The sequence below is a fragment of the Taudactylus pleione genome, unplaced genomic scaffold (genome assembly GCF_031769625.1).
Source record: "Taudactylus pleione unplaced genomic scaffold, aTauple2 ptg001661l, whole genome shotgun sequence".
NCBI lineage: Eukaryota > Metazoa > Chordata > Amphibia > Anura > Myobatrachidae > Taudactylus > Taudactylus pleione.
In genome coordinates, this window is record NW_028286058.1 from 3,123,255 (window position 1) to 3,144,715 (window position 21,461).

At 44.2% G+C, this 21,461-nt stretch overlaps 1 protein-coding gene across 1 annotated transcript in view; it reads left to right on the forward strand.

Moving 5' to 3' along the window:
- The first annotated feature begins 6,848 nt into the window (after positions 1-6,848).
- LOC148442019 (uncharacterized) overlaps positions 6,849-21,461 on the forward strand; it is an 87,436-nt gene continuing 72,823 nt past the window's right edge. The window contains exon 1 of the mRNA XM_088464346.1: positions 6,849-7,461. Within this exon, the coding sequence (XP_088320472.1) occupies positions 6,849-7,461 (613 nt within the window). The remainder of the gene's footprint in view (positions 7,462-21,461) is intronic.

The window sequence follows — 21,461 nt, forward strand, 5'->3', positions numbered from 1 at the left end:
GAGATTGCCCATAGCAACCAATCAGTTTTGAGCTTTTATCTTCTGGAAGGTACTAGTTAAATGTTAAGTAGAATCTGATTGGTTGCTATGGGCAACATCTCCACTTCTAAAAACTCTCACTTTAGTAAATATATCCCTAAGGCCAGGATGTACTAAGGTTGTGGTGATCATTCCGCCAGTCACCGCAACCTTACTAATCGCATATGTACTAACATATGCGATTAGTATCGCAAAGGACAGCTCTTGCGATAATAGCTGCCCTTTGCGAAGCAGCCGACGCCGGGTGACGGCGTCTCCGTGGTACCCCGCCCCCTACGAGCACCGGGAGCATCCTACTGGTCACCTGTGCAGGAAGCCCCGGGTTCCTCCTCCTCCACCGTGCACCCGGAAGAAGATTAGGAGGAGGCGGATGACCCAGGAGGAGCGCGGGTCGGCGACAATGGAGTGCAGGTGAGTGGGGGCCAGCGATGGCGGGGTGGCGGCGAAGCGTCAGGAGCGGGGTGCGGTAAAAAGCCCATAGGCTTCTATAGGGTAACGCCAGGTTTTTCTGGCATTACTGTCCACACCGAAAAAAGGGTGGCCAGGGCTTAGTACATATGGAAATGCGGTAAAAACCCAGAAAACTGGGTTTTTACCGCATTTTTCCTTTAGTACATCCCGGCAGTGTTTTCGGGGCTATTTTATAAACAGACCCCTAAATTGCAAAATATTTTTACGCTGGTCTGCACAATTAGGCTAACTCACATGTCTAGTCTACAAATAGCTTTCCCTCCACGACACTCCTCCCATTGGCAAACTTCTGCACCTCTAGGTGTCACCATCTTGCCCCACAAACTCTGGCTCTTCAGCAAAGAAATAGACAAGAGCAAATAAAAAATTGTGATATAGCCAAAAAGGATTTTGTACTATTTCTCTGTAGTTTTGCACATCATAAATGACCTCACAAGTGTTTAAGGCCATTTCTCCTGTGTTTTCACCAAAGAGTCTTCTCATCTTTTCTCCATTTGCCAAAACATTAGCATTGGAGAAATCAGAGATTTCTCCGGGGCCCCTGTGCTCATCTCTATTCCCATAAGTGGGGTAGATGTACAGTATAAAGTGGAGAAAGATAAAGTACCAATCTATCAGCTCCTAGCTGTCATTTTTCAAACACAGCCTGTAAAGTGACAGTTAAGAGCAGATTGGTTGGAGCACCATTTTAAGCTGCATACACACTAGACGATTTTTATGGACGATATGGATGGTAACGATATAGTTCAACGATATATATGTTCATATCGTTCAGTGTTTATGCAGTGAACGACCAACGATGCGCGCTCCTGCGGGTCCTTAACGATGTGTTTTGTCGTTCATACATGCAGGCAGGGCTGTCTTAACAGCAGTGTGGGCCCTGGGCAAAGCAATGCACTGGGGCCCCTACCCACCCATTCACGGGAAAAAAATGTACAGTAAATGGTCAGTAAAATTAAACCTTAAGATTTAGTAGTACTTTCAACAAAATCAGTTTAAATGTAAAACAAATCAATGTTAAATATGACACAGCCACCATATAGTACACATGGGAGCCTGCTGGCTGCCCGTATTGGTGCCATCTATTCTTTCTAGCCTGGTATTTATTGCACTTTTTCTTTTTTTTTAGTGGGAGTGGAGAATGTAACATCCATTCCCAAATCCAAACCTTAATGTAGGACGCAATGCCCATTGCCCAGTCAGACCCTGTAGGGGAAAACAGGGCCAGGCTCTTACCTGCCGGGTCACCCTGTTGGGACGCAGTGGCTCGCCTGGCAGAGGAGAGGAGTCTCCTGTCCTGACTCCTGAGGAGGCTGAGAGAGACCGGGATGACGACGGACCAGACGGATCCTCGAATGACCAGTCCGGCACCAGACAGGCGGCGGGCAGCAGCGGCATACTAGAAGGAGCCAGCAGCAGCAGGGCCTGGGCGGAGCTGCTGCGGCTCGCGCATCAAGCCAGCCAGTCAGCAGTCATCTCTCAGAGAGACTCTGTCTGACTGGCGCAAGTGGATATAGCAGACAGGACAGTGTAGTAACGGCAGACAGCAGTGGGTGAGTACTTGCTAACCGCTGGGGGGGGGGGGTTGGGCTGGCAGATCGGAACACAGTGGTGCTTTAAAAAATAAATAAATACTGGCCGCGGCTGCAGGGGGGCTGGCGGGCCCCTTGATGCTTCGGGCCCTTGAGTAACTGCCCAACAAGCCCGATGGAAGAGACGGCCCTGCATGCATCGTCAAGAATTGCCTGTTCAGAGAGGTGGCAGGGTGACTTCACTGAAAGAAATCTATCATAGATATCTGTCAGTGGACCTCATTCAGACCCGCTCGCAAACGCCTATGACAAATTCACTCGCTCCGGAGCTCGCTACAAAAGGGGCGGCTGTCGATGTTGATCGACAGCTCGCCCTGTTTTGTAGGCGGGGTGGCCGGACAAACGGAGGCGTTCCTGAAGGAACGCCTGCCGTTTGTAGGTGGGCCTACTGATATCAGCAGTGATGTCAGTAGGTAGCTTCCTGCTCAGTTAGAGCAGGAAGCTACCTGGGGCTTGCGGGAGACGAGACCCGACCCCAAGGCATTTTGCGAGCGGCTCTGAATGAGGTCCAGTGTGTACACCTAATATTGTTTGTCCTGCACTATAGAAAGTTCAAGGGAAAACTTTCACCAATATCGTTCATACAGCACATCGACCCGTGTGTATGAGCCTTAAGACTAGTAATGAGTGATAACAAAAATATCACTCGTTGATAAATATGGGCCTTTATCTCTCCACTTTATCTCTCTCCAAGACTTAGTACATCTACCCCTGTGTATTTCTACACCTAGCTAGCTAATGTGCTTATGGCGAGTACAGGCATTTAGCTGTAAATAGTGTGATGGTGCAGAATGTGTATGGGAAAAAAATGGAAAAGATATACCAGACAGAAAATGTTGTATTTCTGTTTATACAGCGACGTAACAAAGAGCCTGTGGCAGTCTGCGCCCCTCCTGCTCCCATACAGCATCCACAGACAAAATAAATGTCCAGGAACCCTGTAAGCTCCTTTTATATGGCCAAGACATGTGACAATTTTAGCTGATTGGCTTGTTCACTTACAACGTGCAGTGATTGGCCACATTCTCCAGTGCATGTAAAATATTCAACATAATTTATGTGAAGTTGAACCATCACTGATTTGCAAATGACTTTGCCAGTGGCAAATGTCTACAATGGATTCGCCAATACAGTATATTTGCCCTCTCTCTATCCAACATTGAAACCAGACAGCCGACTGTACAAGCTTTCGGTGCTCCCTCTCGCCAAAGGCACTAAAATGTCTAGTTAACAACTCTGTAGAATAAAATATTTATATATACGCATATATATATAAAACAAAGACCTCTGAATTTCTATTAACATAGTATTCAAGCCTTTCTGCTGGTCTTTTTGCAGTGTGCTGGAGGGAAACCTTTCTTTTCTGTAGCTCAGAGTAAACCCCTCCCTTTACAAGTACTGTACCTGTGAAAACCCATTAAACCAGGGGTCTTCAACCTTGGCCCTCCAACTGCTGTGGAACTACACATCCCAGCATGCACTGCCACCTTTTTGATATAACAGCACGCTAAAACTATGGCAGTGCATGCTGGGATGTGTAGTTCCACAGCAGCTGGAGGGCCAAGGTTGAAGACCCCTGCATTAAGCCATACTTGCCTACATTTTTTTTCTCTTCCCAGGAGAAGCCAGAGTAAGAGAAGCAGGAGGGTGGCGACGGGGGGTGAGGTCTGATGATTTGCATCATTAAGCCCTGCCCTTCGCTGTAAATTGTCGCAATTGGCTCGAATTTTAATAGGGGTGGGGCCAAATTATGTGATTAATGAAGATTCCCATCATTAAGCCCCACCCCCTACACGGAGACCTGCGATCGCCACGGAAATGCTCCCCATTCTGCCCACTTCACTAGGAAGTGGGCAGAATTGCGGGAGAAATGCCTACCCTTCCGGGGGTGCGAGGGGATACCCGAAAAGTCAGTGAGCCTCCCGCGAATTCCAGGAGGGTAGGCATGTATGCATTAAGTTGATATGAGCAGCCACTATTTTGCAGTATTGGGAGGGTGTGCTGGTTCCTGTAGTGCTATTTGGAGGTTTCTGGGGTACCTCCTAGGTGAGTCGGCTCTCATCTTAAATATATTTATGCATGTGCTGTTATCATGTGGCACAGCTATATGCAATTATGGCCCAGAGTGGGTGCTATTATTATGTAGCATTAGGGACGCCAGATAGCATACGTGCCTATTTTTGAAAAGCATGTCAGGGAGATTGTGATAGTAACACCAATGAGCGCAGCGGTAAAGTGGGCGTGTCCTGCTACATCTGAGAGGCGTGTCATAATACTGACTTACATCCAAATGTAAATGAGAACCAGAGCTGTTAGTAAGATCTATTTGTTGATGAAAACACACTAATACATTTCAGAAAATGTATGTAGCCATAGGGATCATTGTGCCTTATACCCAATGCAGGGAAATGATACTAATGATCATATTTAAATGTATATATTAGGGATGTGCAGGCTCGGATAGGTTCGAGTTTGCACGTGGAGTTCGGATTTTTCCCTCCAAAAAAACGGAACTCAGAACGAGGCAAAACGTCATCTTACATGGACGAACATCATCATTCCTGGACAAAAGACCAGGAATGATGATGTTCGTCCATGTAAGATGACGTTTTGCCTCGTTCTGAGTTCCGTTTTTTTGGAGGGAAAAATCCGAACTCCACGTGCAAACTCGAACCTATCCGAGCCTGCACATCCCTAGTATATATATATACATTATCTTGTTATCCTGAGGAAGGGGTGTAAGACCCCGAAACGTCGACAAACTGACTGAATAAAGGCCCTCATTCAGAGCCACTCGCTAGCGGCAGTACGCTCGTTCCGAGCGATGTTCGCACATCTGCGCATGCGTACGGTTTTTAGTACGCATGCGCGAACCAGTCAGTGCGGCCGAAAATCGTTGGTACGCAATATAGCGAATGCCTGCTATTTTGAGTGACAGAATGAGGCGTATGTGGGTGGTAACAGGGGAAGGTGCTTGAAAACGGGGAGTGGAGATCCGAACGCAGGCGTGCTTAAAGGTCAAAACGGGCGTTTTAAGGGAGTGCATAATTAATACAGCAGCGTCATTGATCACGTCACTTGGTTTTTTTAACTCAGAACTGCTCGCAAAATAGCGGTTGAAAACACCAACCACAAGAATAGCGAGCAGTTCATACGCTGTACGATGTACTCGATTAATCTAATAAATAGCGGACATGACGTATGGTGCGTGCGGCCAGGGGGCGTTTTTATCAAAAAAACGAGCGTATGTTTTGCTCGCTCGTTCAGACTTAGAGGTGGGAACAGACTGCAATTTGCGAACGGATCATTTGAATAGCCACCCCTTGTTTTTGAACGAACGACCGCAAATAGCGAACGGCTCTGAATCAGGCCCAAAGTCCCTCGTTTGAGGGCTTCATGTCATCAGCCTCCGAGTGCCGCCTATGATTTGAAGTATATTCTGCATTGGGGGTGTTGTCCTCCAGGAGGGCACCGGAGCAAGATAGGACTGTTTGTCCCCGTACACAGAGTGAGCGAGTGCCGGAGTACCGTTTCTCTATATATATAGATGTATAGATTTTTTTCATATAACAGCTACATAATGGGGGATGTAATCAGTCAGATTGCTAGACTCTTCAGGGAGTCTCCCTGACAATGAGGCAGAGTTGGTATAGAGGAGCCTTGACGCGGCCCAGCGCTTAACCATATATTTGCAAATATATGGAACAAAGACTTCTGACTTTCTATTACCATGCAGTATTCAAGACTTTCTGCTGGTATTTTTGCAGCGTGCTGGTGGAAACTTTTTCTTTTCTGTAGTTCAGAGTAAACCCCTCCCATTTACAAGTACCTGTGAAAACCCATTAAGTTGATATGAGCAACCCCTATTTTGTATTGCAGCTCTGTAGAGCACCCTATTAGCTTAATGAAAGTGGTTGATGAGATGAACTTGCATTTGAAAATGTATACAACAGAGACTGCAGTAATTGGGTCTATTTTTTGCTGAGTGCTGATAGATCTTGTAACCTGGCATTTGTAGTAAACTTCTCTCAAATACATTGTTTTGTCAGTTAGAAATTGAGGGGTCTATTTACTAAGCTTTGTAGGAGATGAAGTGAATGGAGATAAGGTACCAGCCAATCAGCTCCTAACTGCCATTTTTCAAACACAGCCTGTGACGTAACAGTTAGGAACTGATTGGCTGGTACCTTACCTCCGTTCACTTTATCTCCATCCACGGTTTAGTAAATAGACCCCAAAGAAACTTGCGTTTTGTAGGGTTGTTACTCTGACCCATGTATTCTTAAGGCGCACATCCACATGTCGATATTAATGGACGACTGAATGATAACGACATCGTTATCATTCAGTTGTCCATTAATCGTGCACAAATTGTGCACAATATTGTCAGAAACGACCAGCGATGCGCGCTCCCGCTGATCTTTACATTTTATTTATTTCCTTTTATCTATTTATTTTGCTGGGGGGGGGCTGAGTGTGGGTTGGGCACTGTGCGTTGCGCCACGATGCTGCACCAGACTCACAGCTTTACACTCGGTTATGCGCATCCTCCATTTTCTCCTGTTTGTCCCAGTAATATAATGGATGAGATGGTATTGGATATCGGGCAGGAGCCTGTAGAGTGAATAATTGCTAAATTATCAGGTGTGTTTACGGGAAACTTGGACAGCCTAAAATGTTAATTTGGCCTCCCAAGTCACAAGTGTCATTCTGTATATCCCGCAGGCTTAGAACAACGGAGGAAAGATGAATCTTCTATTACTCTTCGTCTCCTCCCTGATCCTGGCGACCACCCATGGCAAAGAGAAGCACCAACGCCATTCTTATGACCCAGACTGCGGAAAGGAAGATTCAAAACTATGCAAAGCGAATATGCAGTTTGCGGTTACGCTCTATAATTTTGTCTCTTCCAAAACAGCGAGAGCCCCACCAAATATAATGTTTTCACCAATCAGCATTTCTGCATCCCTTACTATGTTAGCCGTCGGAGCAAAATCGTCCACCCGCCAACAGATTCTGGAAGGTTTGTCCTGGGACGTCGCACAAGACGATTCAGTGCTCAATACTGAGTATAAAAAGCTTCTGGAGACACTAAGAACACAAACAGAAAAAGTACAAGTAACCTTCGGAAACCGGCTCTTCACACAGAGCTCAACAGATATTGTGCTAAAGTATCAGCTAGATATGATGCGTTACTACAACGCATCCATTGAGTCCATCAACTTCAACATTCCGCAAGGCGCAAGGGCCGAGATCAACGAATATGCGAGAATGCAGACAGGTGGCAAAGTAGGAGATCTGGTCAGCAGCCTGGATCCTCACACAAAGCTAGTCCTTGTGGACACTTTTTCCTGCAAAGGTAAGCACATTCTAATCATGGAGTGGCACCCTATTGCTATCCAGATGTTGTAGGACTAGAAGTTTCAGTGTGCCCTGTATGGTATTGCATCGAAGTATATATATATATATATATATATATACTGTATATATATATACTGTATATATATATATATAAATATATATAATATATATATTTGTGACAAGAATAACATAGACAGAGTAGAATCCAACTCACTTTTATTCTCCACCACAGGCAGGTTGCACAGGACAATGCAGGTTTCACAGGTCAGATATTACAGGCAGTTTACAACGTCTTCAAACAGCAACACAGGTCACAGCATAACTGGTTACAATTTTTAGCAAAGTTGGCAAAGAGTACCTATGGTCCCTAGCATAGCCCAAACCCCCAGCCTATTGCTTGGCTGCCTTGCCAATCGTTAGGAACCCTGTTCTTTGAGTCTGAAGCTCTTTTACCAGTCATTGACAGGTGCTTGCAATCAAGCCAGCTGCTCAGGCTTGCACACATAATAACTGGCCTGGATCCGACAACCTGCATTCTTAAGCTGGCCACACATCTAAAAATTATCTGTCCAACCAGCTAACTAGTTGATTGGTTGGAATGAAAATCTGGTAACATATGGGAGTAATTGATGATCAGCAATTTGCTCCTAAATGCCAGAAACAGGTGAAAATGGTCAGACAAGTTTGTTAAATGTTTGATCTAAACAATTTGTTCAAACAACAGTTTTTGTCTATTTTCCGGCGTTTGGGAGCAAATTTCTGATTGTCATTTGCTTTCATACCTTACCAGATTTTCATTCCAACCAATGAACTAGTTGGATGGTTGGACAGATAATCTTTAGATGTGTGGCCAGCTTTACATCCCTTTCAGTTCTGTGCAAACCCTGCCACTATATATGTATATATATATATATATATATTAGACATACCATACTTGTGTGATATATCTATTATATATACAACCAACCAAGATGACCGGATACAAGTGGTAAAATATTAACAGCAGTCAATATGATAAGGTATCAATCTCTATTGGGATAAGTATTGTACAGCCGTACAGCACTGTGATGCTCCAGTAACAGTGACAGGCTTGGGCACATGCAGACCCTTTTATAAAGCCAGCTAAACAAGTCTTGCACCTGCAGTCTAGACAGCCTGACCTTTAAGTTTAGCAAATAACATTCACTCAGGCATGTGATGTTTATTCAGACTGATGAGTCTTGCACAAACAGTTAAGAGACAGCATTTAGCGATAAACCATTTAACTACATATCAACAAAAATAGTTCTACGTGGACATGATGTACAGAATAGGAGGAAAACAGTTCAAAATAGGCTGTTTACTTTTAATTATTTTTAATGAATAGACAGTTAAATATTTAACAGTGTAAGTGAAAAAAAGTTGAACATCCAAAATAAGCTGTTAAACCTCTGAACAATAATGACTACTGTCACTATAAGAGTGGTTCAAGGCTGTCATTTATACTCAATGTTTGCTCTGCTGGATTCTGAAGTGGCTTCTTAGGTAAGTACTGTTCAAGTTCTTTAAATATATCATCATTTGATCAGTCCTTTTTGGTGAGGATTGATGTCAGGTCCTTTATATAATGTAGTAAGTTTGACTTTGAAATGTGCATTTCTGTCAGTGAGGCAGTGGTGTGCTGCTTTTCTGTGAACAGTGTCTCTGTGAGAGATGTTATTGTTTATACGTGTGGAGTGATACAAAGCTGTGGCTTTGTGATGGGGTTTTGATAACAATGGGAAGTAGATCAGGCTTGCAGTTTGCGGTCATTGGTAAATATTGTATGGTCATGTGATCTTGTGTCCAATCATGTTGATGGTATTTTTCTCAACATACTACACCATTTTTAATAGATAGATTTATAAAATGGTGTCTTAAAATTACAAAAAAGCCCACTAACAAGATTAGACACACTAAATCAAATGACATTGCATTATTTGCCAATGGTCGCACATCTCCCCGCATGACGCGAACATGCCTGAACTATTTCCCACTGTGACCAAAACCTAATCCCAAAGTCACTGCATTATCACTCCACAAGTGTAAACAATAACCTCACTCACAGGGAGACTACTCAAAGAAAACAAGCACATCACTGCCTTACTCAGAAATACAAATATCTGACAGAAAAATTTATAAAAAATGGCAGAACTACCACCTACCTCAAGAAAGGGCATCAATAAGGATTGATCTTTAAATTACCCTTCAACTAGCAACATTACAGACTATTGCTAGTTATTTAAAATGTAGCTGTGTGTAAATCCTACTCTGCACTTACTTTTGTTGAAAAACACCTCTCCCTGCCCAAACCATGGAGATTATATTGATGCCCTTGCCCCAGTGTAGCATTAGGTACATTAGATAATGCTCAGGGGAGGAATAGTCAGTGAGGCGGCAATGATCTGCGCCAGGAGTGGCCAGACTTTTGGACTCGGTGATCTACTTTTAAAACTAAAAACATTTCATGATCTACCAAGCTCAAAAAAGGGGGCGTGGTATTCAAAACAGAGGGTGTGGCCTTGCAGCAAGGTACGAGGGGTCTATCCTGCCGAAATCACACATAGTATCCCCAATTCAAATTACTCCACACAGCAGCACAATCTTATTCACATTACACCACATAGTAGTGTCCCATATTCACGATATGACACACAGTAATGCCCCTTTTTACACAATGTCCTACAGTAGTGCCCCTTATACAGTGACCACTGTAGTAATGTTCCTTATGCAATGCCCTATATAGTAGTGCCCCCTGCAGTTGTGCCCATTACAAAGTTCCCCCTGAAGTTGTGCCAATTATGCAATGCCCTCTGTATTAGACCCCATTATGCAATGTCCCCTGTATTAGAGCCCATTATACAATGCCCCCCTGTTTTAGAACCCCTTATACAGTGCCCCAGTAGTGCCCCTTTCTATAGAGCCCCCAGAAGTACCCCTTATGCAGTGCCCCATATAAGGTGCCCCAGGTAATGCCCCTCATGCTGTGCCTCCAATAATGCCCCTTTTGCTGTGCCCCAGTAATGCCCCTTATGCGGTGCGCATGGTAATGCCCCTCTTGCTGAGTGCCCCCTCCCCTGTGCAGTACTTACCTGTCTTCATGCTGGTCAGCACTCCAGCTTCACGCCGGCGTAGACGTGGCCTGTGCCTGCTGCTGACTGGATCTAACTAGATCCAGCAGGCACGCAGGCTCCTCACATCTCGGGTGACGCGGGTGATGTCACCCGTGCACTGAGTCTCTGGGAACGCTGGTCTCTGCAGCGATCAGAGGCTTCTTTAGTCTCTGATGGCTTCAGAGACCAACGTTCCCAGTTACTGCAGCAAGTTGGTCGTGATCTACCGGTGGGAGCTCCGCGAGCTAGCGGTAGATCGCGTTCGACCCTTTGGCCGGCCCTGATCAGCACAGTGCTTACTGTAGTTTAATTAAGTCAGCTTGGTAAATGGGAAGGATGAACCCTTATAGGTTTGTATGAGGTCGGTTTTGCATAGTAATAGCAAAATTGTGTGGTCTAGGACAGAATAACCTACTCAGGGGAGGATGCAGCAACCTGAGAAATGCTGGGAAACACCGGAATGCAATGCGGGGCTTGGTTGCGGTGGGTATGGTGTTACCGATTGAAGCCTATGGGCTTCTTTCCACAGAGTGATGTAAGAATGATCCGATTGGATCTCATGGATCTCACTGCAGACCCCCCCTCCCCCGCGTGGTGCGTGTCCTTCTGCACATGCATAGTACACCAGAGGGACTTCTGGGTCATAGACATAGACACTTAATTCGCAAAGGGCCACTCTTGCCGAGAGAGCAGACTTTTGTGGTGAACGTCAGGCATACCGGCGTTACCAATGCCGTGATGCATGCAAAGACCGGTGGGATGCATCGCTTCCCGAATGCAATGCGTCATGCATCCGATTCCTGCCCTCAGTCTTCTGTGTTAAAATGGCTGAGGTTGTGGTAGCGAAGGTTATGGATCTATAGGCTGTAAAGATGTAAATACGGCTCCGCTGGCAATTTAGGCTTTTACATGCAATGCCAATGACAGTTACTGTATATAAAGTATAGATGATAACATTCTGACAGAATTACCAGTAGAAATTAAAAGTTTCCCGCCAATGAGGTTTTCCAGTATAAGGGATGATTACACAGAGGGGCCAAGGTGCAGTAATCTTTGCGGTCTGATCTTGCTGCGCTGTTCCGTGAGGAGGCGTTTCTAAACTGCTGCATGTAGCTGAATCCATAAGGGCTGATTCTGCGTCCTACCCAGCGCTATTTTTCAGCAGGAAATCAGAACCTCTTATTAACTGTGATGTAATGTCCTGGGCCAAAATATATTTTCCATGAGAAACGTTTTATTTTAAAGTCCATTTTGAGTGCCTTTAGTTCTAATTACTATGACCGGTATCCAATTAGCCACAAAAAAATTTCGGACGCAACAAACAGGGGTTTTTTCACAGATTTTTGGGTCTTTTTCACTGACTGTTTTTTCGTGCTATCCAATTAAACCCCATTTTTTATGTCCAAAAGCTTTCTGTATTTCTTATGAAAACACATAGGATCCGCGAAAAGTCACGGACCTATGTATTTTCACTGCCGTGATCGGACGAAAAACAGCCGCTTATCGTGGGTTTGGTTTTGCCTGCCTAAGGCAGATGAAACAAAATCCCTGATAAGTGCCAGCATCGGGGCTAACTGGATAGCCCCGACCGAGGTAATTAGCATCAGGGCTAACTGGATAGCCCCGACCGAGGTAATTAGCATCAGGGCTAACTGGATAGCCCCGACCGAGGTAATTAGCATCAGGGCTAACTGGATAGCCCCGACCGAGGTAATTAGCATCAGGGATAACTGGATAGCCCCGACCGAGGTAATTAGCATCAGGGATAACTGGATAGCCCTGACCGAGGTAATTAGCATCAGGGATAACTGGATAGCCCCGACCGAGGTAATTAGCATCAGGGCTAACTGGATAGCCCCGACCGTGGTAATTAGCATCAGGGCTAACTGGATAGCCCCGACCGAGGTAATTAGCATCAGGGATAACTGGATAGCCCCGACCGAGGTAATTAGCATCAGGGCTAACTGGATAGCCCCGACCGAGGTAATTAGCATCAGGGCTAACTGGATAGCCCCGACCGTGGTAATTTGCATCAGGGCTAACTGGATAGCCCCGACCGAGGTAATTAGCATCAGGGCTAACTGGATAGCCCCGCCCGAGGTAATTAGCATCAGGGCTAACTGGATAGCCCCGACCGAGGTAATTAGCATCAGGGCTAACTGGATAGCCCCGACCGTGGTAATTAGCATCAGGGCTAACTGGATAGCCCCGACCGAGGTAATTAGCATCAGGGCTAACTGGATAGCCCCGACCGAGGTAATTAGCATCAGGGCTAACTGGATAGCCCCGACCGAGGTAATTAGCATCAGGGCTAACTGGATAGCCCCGACCGTGGTAATTAGCATCAGGGCTAACTGGATAGCCCCGACCGAGGTAATTAGCATCAGGGCTAACTGGATAGCCCCGACCGAGGTAATTAGCATCAGGGCTAACTGGATAGCCCCGACCGAGGTAATTAGCATCAGGGCTAACTGGATAGCCCCGACCGAGGTAATTAGCGTCAGGGCTAACTGGATAGCCCCGACCGAGGTAATTAGCCACGGTAATTTAAAGTGGCTAATTGGATACCAGTTTTTTTATATATATATATATATATATATATATATATATATGTATACAGTATATGTATATATATACAGGCTGAGTCTCCCATATCCAAATATTCCGAAATACGGCATATTCCGAAATACGGAATTTTTTGAGCTTTACTGAGAAAATGAAACCTTTGATTTTTGATGGTTCAATGTACACAAACTTTGTCTAAGGCACAAATTATTAAAAATATTGTATAAAATTACCTGCAGGCTGTGTGTATAAGGTGTATATGAAACATAAATTAATTTCATTTCTGTACACAAACTTTGGGGGTCTTTCAGACCCACTCGCGAGCGGCCGTCTGAAGCCGGCCCCACTGACATCACTAGTGATGTCAGTGGGAGTGATTTTGGCTCTGATAGAGCCAAAATCACTCCTGGCCTTGCGGCTGGGAAACCCGACCGCAGGGTTTCCCTCGCAATTCCGATGGTCGCGATGGTCAAGACCATCGCGACCATCTTTTTGCACGCTCGTATATGCTGTGGGTGGTGACCCACAGCTATACGAGCTTCCAGGAGGACTCTCCATATTAATGGTGGAGGGCCCTGATTCAGAGCGAGCGCTCTGGTCAGAGCGTCCGGCTCTGAATCAGGGCCTTTGTTTGAACCACAAAATTATTGAATAAAAGTATCTGCAGGCTGTGTGTATAAGGTGTATATAACACATAAATGCATTCTGTGTGTATATTGGGGTCCCATTCCCAAGATATCTCATTATGATATGCAAATTATCCTAAATACCCCTGCTCCCAAGCATTTTGGATATGGGAGACTCAACCTGTATATATATATATATATAGTTTTTCTATAGCCCCCACCCCCCCAGTAGCTCCACCCACACTTCCTGAACCAATTTTTCCCGGAAAATAGACCTGGTCGTACCCAACACGTTTTTCACACTCAAATGGTAAGTTGTAGCACACAGCACATACACTAAAACGAATTTACAGTATGTGTATCTCTGGCCAGTTCTGAGTCAGACGGATCTTTGCCGTATCTCGCTTTTGCAACTAGTGGCTCAATATTGCTATGACAGAGACGTGAAAGGACTTCGCCAGCTCTAATCCTCTCTGATTGACCCTATGCGTGGCATAAATAATGCTTTGTTCATTCTACCTCTTTGATACTTTATTTGCTTAATACTATTCACGTCAGAGCTACACACAGACACTCTCTCTCTCTCTCTCTCTCTCTCTCTCTCTATATATAAAGAAACTGGATTACGTAGCAGCACTCAGAGGATTTAAATGAAATAGAGTAGAACCAGGGGCGTATGTATAATGGGGGGCCCCGCACCGCACACCCTGCACCCATAGTATTACTTACCTTTACGGAGTCCCACGTTGGCGTGGGGGTCCAGCGCTGTAAAAAGGACTGGAAAATAGCCACCGCGGCCATTTTCCCTGTGACCTGCGCATACTCTATAAACTCTGGGCGCCCTCTAGTGCCCAGAGTCTATAACTCTGGCGCTGGCCGTGCACAGCTCAGTGCGCTGCCGGCCGCTGGACAGAGAGGAGTGGGCTCGTGTCGGAGACTGCACACGGGCCCCCTCCTCTCTAGAAACGCCCCTGAGTAGAAGTCTCAGTGGTCAACGTTTCAATGTATTCATATTTTCGTTAGGCCTGAGTTGACCGCTGAGACATCTACTGTATTTCATTTGAATCCTCTGAGTGGCGCTACCCAAAGCAGTTCTACACACTGAGCACCTTGGCAGGTGCGCTAAGACTTAGCAGGCAACGGGACCGAGTAACATTTCCTCCCAGGCATAGAAGCTGTCACCATAACATCTGCTGGTATTTACATCGCGCCTTACATAAGCTTGGTAGACAGCAGTTAGACAGCAGTAATATACAGTAAGTGCCCCATATAAATACAGAGCAGGAATACGGTTGTTATCAGCGCTTGTCCATATACCACTGCAAATCTGCGTGTATCTTGCAATATGACGGAGGTGTTGTTATTACAAGTATTGGAATGATAGTTGCTGTGTATAGCTGCATAGTAATTTATCAAGAATGTGAGGGCTGGACTTATAGTGCCACCTACATGGCTGAAGGTGACATTTCTGTTCAAAGGAAACTCCAATATGCCTCATTCACTAACATCTGCCTCACGCTGCTGTTGTGTGGGGAGTGTATGAGGGGTCTATTTACTAAGCAGTGTTAGGAGACAGAGTGAGAAGTGATAAGAAAGTGATAAGGTGACAGCCAATCAGCTCCCAACTGTCATTTTTCAAACACAGCCTGTGAGATGACAGTTGGGAGCTGATTGGCTGGAACCTTATCACTTTCTTATCACTTCTCACTCTGTCTCCTAACACTGCTTAGTAAATAGACCCCTGAGTCTCACACAACCCTACATGTGTAAGTGCCCTAAACATATGGTTTCGCTGATGGCGTGGCCCACCTTATGATACTGCAGGTCTCCCCATGGGTATGTGACAGTTCAAGTAAAGGGGGCGGGGCCTAATGACGCAATTCTAAGATAATCACGTAATTTAGCCCCGCCCCTATTTAAATATCACACGTTCATGGTGAATTCCCGCGGGGGTGGGACTTTATTACGCGACTCAGCTGGCCCCGCCTCCCAACTCCACCCACTTCTCCTCCCCAGGCTTCTCAAACAATTGCTCAATCTCCGTAAAAATAGCCATTGCGTCCATCTCTGGATCTGACCCATAGTCAGGTACTTTTTCAGGGGGAGGAGTGGGGTTTTAGGGAAGGGATGGTGAGAGGAAGAACGGGGCAGCAGCAAAAGTGCCCTCATTATCACTGTCCTGCGTCGTTAGCCTAGGCTACTTACGAATCCGATTTGGGGTAATAAAAATATAAAGATAAGCTTTTTGTTGCACATGCCTGCCTAAGATACATAAATGCACATTTTTGCAGTCAAATATGCGCATTTTCCTTTTGTGCCAAAGATGTACGGGCTACACTCATTCAGGTCCACAGTCTGCAATCCGCATTTAGCCAGGGAGGAAATAATAGTCATGTTCGGTGGGACCACTGTTTCCCATACACTGAAATCTTTTAAACACTTTAATAAATATATATATTGCTAAACAGTTCAACGCTATCCCAGTCTCTGGTATGTAACCTTCTCTGGCCTAAGTAAACAGTTGGTTTAATCAGCTCATGGTCCATCTTTCAAGGATGTGTTAATCTGAACTGCAAATAAATTGATTTGACTAGGGGTAGATGTACTAAGCCGTGGAGAGAGATAGAGTGGAGATAATAAGAAGAGGTGCATTCGTGCATGGAACTGGCAGATGCTTAAATTAAGGATTTAATAATTGAAAAAGCTTGTATATAAATATATATATATATATATATATGTATATATACAACTTACAACAGGCGGCACTCGGAGACTTTGGAATCAGTAAAAAAGACTGTGCTTTATTCTTCTTTTTTATTTCTTTTTTATTGATTCCCAAGTCTCCGAGTGCCTCCTGTTGTAGGTTGTATATCTGTTGGGGGTGCTGTACTCCTGGGAAGGCACCAGAGCCAGTTACCCCGAGGTGGGTCTTGAGTGCCGGGTCACAGATTTGTATATATATATATATATATATATATCAGAATTTCAGCCCCGGCACTCCAGTACCAGAAACAAAAATACACCTTGCTCCAGTGCCCTCCTCGGGGGTATGCACCCCCAAATGCACTCCAACCAAACATGAGGCTTGCAAATAGTGAACTCTGGACCTCGTTCAGAGCCGCTCGCAAAAAGCGAGCGCTCGCTCTGAATGCGGGCAGCCACTTTTTTTTTTTTAGCCGGTCTCCTGGCCGCTTGCTAAGCTGTGGGTGACCACCCACAGCTCTTGCGAGCGGCCAGGTGACGGTCGCGATGGTAGCGACCATCGTGACCATCGGGCTTGCGACGAGACCCTTGTGGTAGGGTCTCGTCTGCCGCAAGCCCCAGTGAGCTTCCTGCTCTAATAGAGCCGGAAGCTCACTACTGACATCACGAGTGATGTCAGTAGGGCCGCCCACAAACGGCAGGCGTTCCTTCAGGAACACCTCCATTTGTCCAGCCACCCCCCCTCCCCGCCCACAAAATGGGGCGAGCTGTAGATCAACATCGATAGCCACCCCGTTTGTAGCGAGCCCCGGAGCCAGTGAATTTCTCACTCGATACAGGGCTTGCGCATGCGCGCGGCACGCGCGGAGCGTGCGCAGTGCCCCACCGTCGACCAGCTTGCGAGCGCTTAGCGCTTTCGAGCGTGTCTGAATGAGGGCCTCTGTATTAGGGTGTTTATTGGGTTGTTGTCGTTTTGAGGAACGTATCCCCTTCCTCAGATTGCTGTCCTGATGAAGGGGATATGTTCCTCAAAATATCGACCACCCAATAAACACCCTAACACAGGGTTCACTATTTGCAAGTCTTGAGTGCCGCCTCTTGTTTGGTTATTTATATATATATATATATATATATATATATATATATATTAATATGGTAGATATATAAATTGTTGTGTCCATGTCTATCCTTTCTACCAGAAAATAAATATTATTTTAGCAACCTTCAAATTCATTTTAAAAAAGATTGATACTGTAAAAAAATGTAATCATAACATTTTTTTTTCACTCCACTCTTTCTTCTGTGGTGTTATTAACAGAACAGATCAATTATTATTAATTATTTTCTTAAATTTTTAAGGTGCCAAAAAATGTCTGTAATATATAATATACAGTACTTAACCAGCAGTATGGTTTATTGAATAGTTGTATGTTTGTACAGTCTTATTCACAGTTACAAATAGTCAGTATCTGGATGGAGTGGAGCTTGAGCGGGACATTCAGCTCACCAGACGATGATGTACGTAGGTACCAGTGCAGTAAAAAGTGCTACCATTTTCTGCTTTGAACAGATATAGCGAGGGCATTCTCTGTGGCAACACAGTAGACTTCTATACTGTGCATGCACAAATCGCCAGAGAGGTAAGTATAATTATATGGGTGTGTATTGGTTTTGGATGTGGATTTTTAGAAAAAAAAAATATAAAAACAGCTAAAATCATGTAATTTGGGCCTATTTTGTTCATACGTTATTAGTAACCTCAATAACATTAGTTTCCAGTCAATTTTGACCACCTCACAATATTGTTTTCACCCATATTGGCCAAAGGCTGGCTCGCTAAAATAAGCAACAGAGCAGTGGCAAAAACACACGGTAGTTTAAAAGAATATAGCACATCTATGAAACATTGTGGCACAGCAGTGGCAGACAGGATGGCAGTTTAATAAACTATACGACCCCATAGAAAGAATGTTTTCATTGATCAAGAACTAGATCAGAGTCCAGAGGGCAGTACAGCGAAATGGAGATGGAGTATGTAGTGGAAAGTAGGTAAAGTATTTATTTGTTGATTAATTAAGAAAACTTAATTTGAGATGTGGCCTTGTGAGATCTGTTTTTGCAGCAACTGAGAAGCGAAAAGGCAATAAAAGAATGTAATATTGTTCTGGATTCCTGACAAGGGTTGCAAGAGAAGCTGGCCATACTACGCCCCTCCTTCCTAATTGGCTAACAACCCCTGTAGTACATTTCTGAGGTGTACCAGAGAGTCTGAGTATGAGGAGAACTAGCTCAAAGACCCATGGTAGTACAGGGAAATAGAGGTGGAGAATGTAGTGAAAGCTGGGTAAACAAAATGATCAGTTGATTAATTAAAAATGTGCATATTGAGACTTAGCCTTGTACCTTGTTCATATTACTAAATCATACTAAATATGCTCCATAATTATTGTTTTGTGAGGAGCCACATTTCTGGTTAACAATGTGTTGCAAATTAGTTATGTGTTAGAGCAATAACCAATATAAATATTTGTCTATGCAAAATAGACCATCACCAATGCCCCCCCAAAATACATCCCATAATGAAAATAAAAGCGGTCCATGATGGAATTGTCCTTGGGCCCACCCATCCACTCTTATATTGTATATTAAAATGAACATGCACAGTTTAACAAACCAAACACTTCAGTGACAGAGACAGACACTTTTGTGGCTGAAGTGCTTGGTTTGTTTGGGCCCCCACACTACCAATGGGCTTAAGGCGGCTAACAGCATTGTTAATCATCTCTACATACATGGTAAGATGTCTTTAACATCCTCCTCACCCTCATCAGTATTAACATCATCATCACACAATATTGGCTCATTCCCACTAGAATCCACCCATACAGTCTATGTACTTTGATGTACAGTAATTGGCTGCCTCCTACAGTACGTTGATCGCTCACAAGGCTCCTAGCTGTGCTAAACACTGTTTCTGAGTACATACTGGAGAGTGGGCAGCTTAAGTAAAGCAAAGCCAGTTTGTACAAGGGGCTCCAAATTGCATTTAGTTTCATCCCAGTATTCAAAGGGACAATGTGACATGTTAATTTGTACACTGTAATTAAAATAATCCTCCACCATTCTATTGATGCTTAGTGTATCAGTTTGAGTTACAGGAAAAATGTGTCGATGTTGGCAATTTTATGTTTTTTGGCAGTAAATTTTCCCTTTCATATTAGAGGTGGGTTTCTTTAACATTGTGAAATATTGTTTAGATTTCAGGTTTCCTTTCTTAAACATATTTCCCTGGACCCCCTTTAGTTTATGTTGAAGTACTACCATGACTGCTGGCAGCAGCTGCATCACTAGTAATGGGTTGCCGCTCCTGCTCCTCTATCAACTGATCCATATCAGCTTATAGCGCTCCTTGTATAAGGGAGGCATCCCAAGTTTTATCATTTTAATTTTTTATAACAGTACTTGAACACACAACACCGTGTCTGACAGCGCCCTTAGTAATGGTGTCACCCAAATGATGTTATATTTTTTAGCACACAAGCTTTATCATCTTAGTTTTTGTGAACTCACAAGGCAGTGCCTTACAGCGCCCCAGTGTAATTCAGATGGCACCCTAATAATGACTTTATTTTGTTTTGAAAACATAAGTTTTATATTATTAAAAAAATTTAACAGTACCTGAAGGCCCTGAGCACTCAACAAACTGCCTCATAGCTCCCCTTGTATAAGCTGGGTGGCACCTTCATAATGATGGTATATATTAACTGTACCTGAACACACAACAAACCACCTCACAGCACCCCTAATATTAGCCGGATGGCACCCTAATAATAATGATGATGTTATAATAGTTTTTTATTGTTTTATAAAAAACAATGTTCTATATAAAAAAGTGCCCTGGTGAGCTTTTTAAGTATCATAGTGCTGAATCCCACTCCTATGGTGTTTTTTGTGCCTTCAGTACACAGTGCCCCTGCCTTCAGTGCTCCTAATGCTCTTATACTACTCACACCTCATACCCCCGGTCTCCAGTGTGAAATAGTGCCCGATCACGAGGGAGAGGCTTTAATATACAATCCAAAACATTCAAGATCTGATGCAGGGAATCTATATATATAAATAACAAAAAAGTACTAAAATGCAAATGTATTAGAAGCAAACACATATGTAATATTGTACACAACTTGTTTAATTGTATATGTCTAGGACCAATACTGGCTAGCCATCTTATACTAGAAATACAATGGAAAACAATTAGGAATAGCCCTCTTATAAATAGTACAGCTGTGACCAATTCCCTAAGGCATTGAAACCTAGAGCTGCATCTAACTGGTTGAATGTCCGGTATGTAGTCAGGAAGCCGGCGGTCGAAATGCCGACCGCCGTCTTTCCGACTGTGAAATCCCAGCATGGGACTAATGATAGATGTAAAAAAAAAATACTGACGCCTATCATCAGCCCCACGCCAAAATCCCAATGCCCGGCATACCGAACGTAGGTAAGCCGGGCGTCAGGACCTGATAGCCATGGGGGGGGGCTTTAGGTTTAGGGACTCCCAGAGGGACTTAGGGTTAGGCACCCCTGAGGGAGGGTTAGGGGGGGAGAGGGGAGGGTTAGGATACTTACCAAGCGCCGTCGGGGTCTTCATCTGCCGGACTTCTGGCGTCAGTATTTCATCTGCCTGGCTTAGGTCTGGCGGTATGTCATACCAATTCCGAATGTCCATATGGTAAACAATTATGGTATAAGCACTCACCAGATATGCTACTGTTGTAATCTACATTTAATAAATATTGCTAAACCTCTATTTGTACCTGTATGAAAGTTAGTAGATCGTGACACAGTAAATATATTGTACAACTATGTATATTTCTACAGCCAGTAAATTGATAAATCTGACTAAAATATATAATAAATAAATAAATATATCATATGTTATAGAAACAATGTGGTTATATAATTTAGATTAAACT